The sequence below is a fragment of the Apis dorsata genome, unplaced genomic scaffold (genome assembly GCF_000469605.1).
Source record: "Apis dorsata unplaced genomic scaffold, Apis dorsata 1.3 scaffold_683, whole genome shotgun sequence".
NCBI classification, from domain to species: Eukaryota; Metazoa; Arthropoda; class Insecta; order Hymenoptera; family Apidae; genus Apis; species Apis dorsata.
In genome coordinates, this window is record NW_006263864.1 from 158,154 (window position 1) to 161,503 (window position 3,350).

Consider the following 3,350-nt stretch of genomic DNA (forward strand, 5'->3'; position numbering starts at 1 on the left):
TGATATATGGTATCAAAGACACTCTTTTTGATGATTTCTAAGACATCGTTATTCCTTAAGAAATTTTATTAGTTTGTTTAAAACTCTACGCATAAAGCATAATGTCTAATTCATTTTTTAATTAAATCGAGAATGGAATAATTTTACGTGTCCATGTGTTGAAATTTTAAATAATAATTTTCGATACTTAAAATAATTGCTATCTTGTAAATTTCTTTTGTTAATAATTCGTTGATAACGAAACGAGCGACGTCTAAAATGGAGATCATTCAGAAGAGTGATCTTCGTAACATATTTCGAAGCTGTCCCTCTTAAACGTTTTACCAAAAAAATCCAATCAATTAATTCAACGATATAAAAGATTCGAGGTTATGCGAGAACTTGATGTTCAACAAGACGAGGGATTTAAACGGCTACGAGATCAGATTGAACGCTATTTCCTTCGAGCCTCATCTCCAAATAGATCAAAGTAAGCCAGGTTTGCAAAAATTCACCGGCGACAATAGCGAAATCGTGAAACTGGTGTTGGTGAAGTTAAACGCGAGTCTGAACGTGCGAGTGTACACTGGCAGTGTGTACGATCTTGGCGGAGTTGGCAAGCATGGAAGTATGGTGGGAATGATGGCCGACGTGGCTAACGGCGAAGTGGATATGGGAATGAACGCGAGAAGTCTGAACAACATGTGGAAGGTCGAGTACGTGTCTCGAGTTTAAACACGAAACGAATGTGCGGGCATGGAAACAATGGAATATTATTTTTATCGTAGGCATACGTATCCTCACGGAGACGATGGTCTCTGCGTGATCACTCAGAGAGCAGGAGAAATAGCAGAGTTCGTCAAACTCTGGTCCTTCACGGCGCCGATTATACACATAGGCAATTTTGCCATGTTCACGATCGCTCTTGTGATTCTCGCGAAATATCAGGGATTTTGTCCGGCGTTTATGAACATCATACGCATGATGACCTTCGTTTCCGTACGCAAACTGCCGAGAACCAGTTCCTGCAGAATTTTCTTCTGCAGCGTGTTCGTTTTGTATTTGATAGTGAACGCGTTGGTGCAGAGTCATTGGGCTTCGTTGCTCACCATTCCCGTTCCTCTGCCGAATATTAGAACCGCGAAGGATCTCAAGGTACTTTAAATTCTTTTTTATTATCACATACTCATTTCCTAATAATGATGAAAATTTAAATTTAAAACGAATTTTGATTCGTTTTTGTCAAAAATGTTCGGCAAACGAACGATATATATATATTAGAATCTCTTCTTCGTTAAATGCGTGATAATTAAAATCGAACTTTGAATTATGAAAAGTAATCGAGATATTTCAGATGTATGTTGTTGACAGATTTGATATATTTCTGAATTCTTTACAATTCAAAAAAAATGTTGAAAAATGCTCATTACCGCAAAAAAGTGATAGCATTCATAAAAGCAAAAAATATTATTAGAATTAAGAAATATAGAAAATTTTTAATAGCAAAAATTTTTTACATAATTGATACATGTATCAAGAGAATATAATAGGATAGAAAGTGATATGCAAGATTTTGCCAGGAATTCTAAATCTAAAAATTTTTGATCGAAATTTCAATTTTGTATTGTAGAAGAAGAATAATTGGACAGAAATAATATAATATAAAATTTTCTGAAATTTGATGTATTTCTTTAATATATATGTATAGAAATGTAAAATTATATTTTATAAATTATATACCATATAATATATATGAAATATAAGAATACAAAATTATATACAATTACATACAAAAAAATTAATATATTGATATGTTAAACAAAGAAGAAATTTAAGTTAAAACAAATGAATACCGAAACTGTCTTCTATATGCATAAATTTACGGCAAGTATAGATAAAAAGAATAAATAATGGGACAAAGATAGAGATAGCATAAAAATATGGAAATCAACGCCATCTTCAGAGTGCCACAAATGAAACATGTAAAAAAAGGAAAGCAAATAATAAAAAGAGAATAGAAATAAAGATAAGAAATGACTATCAACGCCATCTCAAATATTTTTCAGAAAAATAAGCAGATATTTCTTGTACTCGAAAGATGGTGCTATCGGTCAATTCTTATTTTATCTCTATCTTTCTCCTGCTATTTTTTATCCTTTACTTATTTAGTTTCATTTGCGACACTCTGAAGATGGCGCTCATTTTCATATTTTTATCCTATCTCTATCCTCCTTCCATTAATTGCTATCTTTGTCTATACTTCGTAAAATTTATTCAATTTTGATATTTGATTAACTTTATTTTCTTCTTTGTCTAACTTATTGATTAAAAATCTTTCCACGATTAATTCGATTCTTTAAAGAATTATGATCTCTAATATATATATATTTTATTTCCTTACCTTTTCATTTATAAAAATAACTGAATTTCGTCATTGACAGAATTCTGGCTACCAGATCTATGGTTCCATGTTTCACGAGCTAGAGCTTCAAGATCCCATATTACGATCACGTTTTCACGAAGACACCTATTATGCCTGCAAGCAGCACGTGCTTCGATCGCCATACGCTGCATGTTTGGGCGATTGTCAACATCAGTACGTGAGAATTCAGAACGATTATCTGTATCGATCCAAAAAGATACAACAAAATCTGCAAATCTACGTAACTAGAGAGAATTGGCCATTGCTTCCTTCCGTAACAGATATGATTCATAGAACGGTGGAAAGTGGGATAAGCTCGATGTGGAAAAAATTTAACAAAAGAAATATGGTTCGAGCGTGGAAAAAAAGACAAATGAACCATAAGAGAAGTTTTAGGACCTTGAAGATCAAACACATAGCGTTTACTTTCTACGCACTTGCGATTGGAAATTTGTTTGCAATTGTGATTTTTATTTCAGAGATTATCGTTGGAAGGAAACGTGTTCGAAATCGAGTCGATAAGTTGAAAAATTTAACTAAATTATAAATGTAAATTTGAAAATATCGATTGTAATAATTTTACGAGTGTATCGATTGATTCTGCGAAACATTCTCTGTAACGAAGACAGTCTTTAGGGATTTGGAAAGTGTTCTCAGGAATGCCAGTTTCACATATATGTATGTTATACTATAAAATGTTGCGACATGAGGTATTTTCGTTTCTAATATAGATAGAGTCGAAGCAATGAGATATATCACGAAATATATATTTTTAATCTTGATAGTACAATGGCAAATATTAATAGTATTCGCGAAACTTCGAATAAGTTTGGACCAGTTTGAAGTTTTAACGAAGGAATTGGTAAACTTGTTTTAACGAATCTCTTTTTATTTATTTTTTTTTTTTTTTTTTTTAAGTAAAAGCATTACAATGATCAAGATATTTTCT

The 3,350-nt window shown here is 32.1% G+C and overlaps 1 protein-coding gene and 1 long non-coding RNA gene across 3 annotated transcripts in view; one reads left to right on the top strand and one right to left on the bottom strand.

Moving 5' to 3' along the window:
* The window catches only part of LOC116186430, a 25,734-nt gene extending 22,441 nt beyond the window's left edge, over positions 1-3,293 (bottom strand). Inside the window, exon 1 of the long non-coding RNA XR_004151419.1 lies at positions 3,280-3,293. This is a non-coding gene — a long non-coding RNA (uncharacterized LOC116186430). The remainder of the gene's footprint in view (positions 1-3,279) is intronic.
* Positions 1-3,350, top strand: part of LOC102673780 — a 6,908-nt gene that overhangs the window by 1,447 nt on the left and 2,111 nt on the right. The window contains exons 3-5 of one of the 2 annotated variants that reach the window (XM_031513655.1): positions 362-695; positions 768-1,134; positions 2,421-3,263. In XM_031513655.1, the coding sequence (XP_031369515.1) occupies positions 362-695; positions 768-1,134; positions 2,421-2,948 (1,229 nt within the window). In that variant the 3' untranslated portion in view covers positions 2,949-3,263. Of the gene's footprint in view, positions 1-361; positions 696-767; positions 1,135-2,420; positions 3,264-3,350 lie in introns of those variants that run through there. The other variant, XM_006622237.1, reaches the window with a different exon arrangement.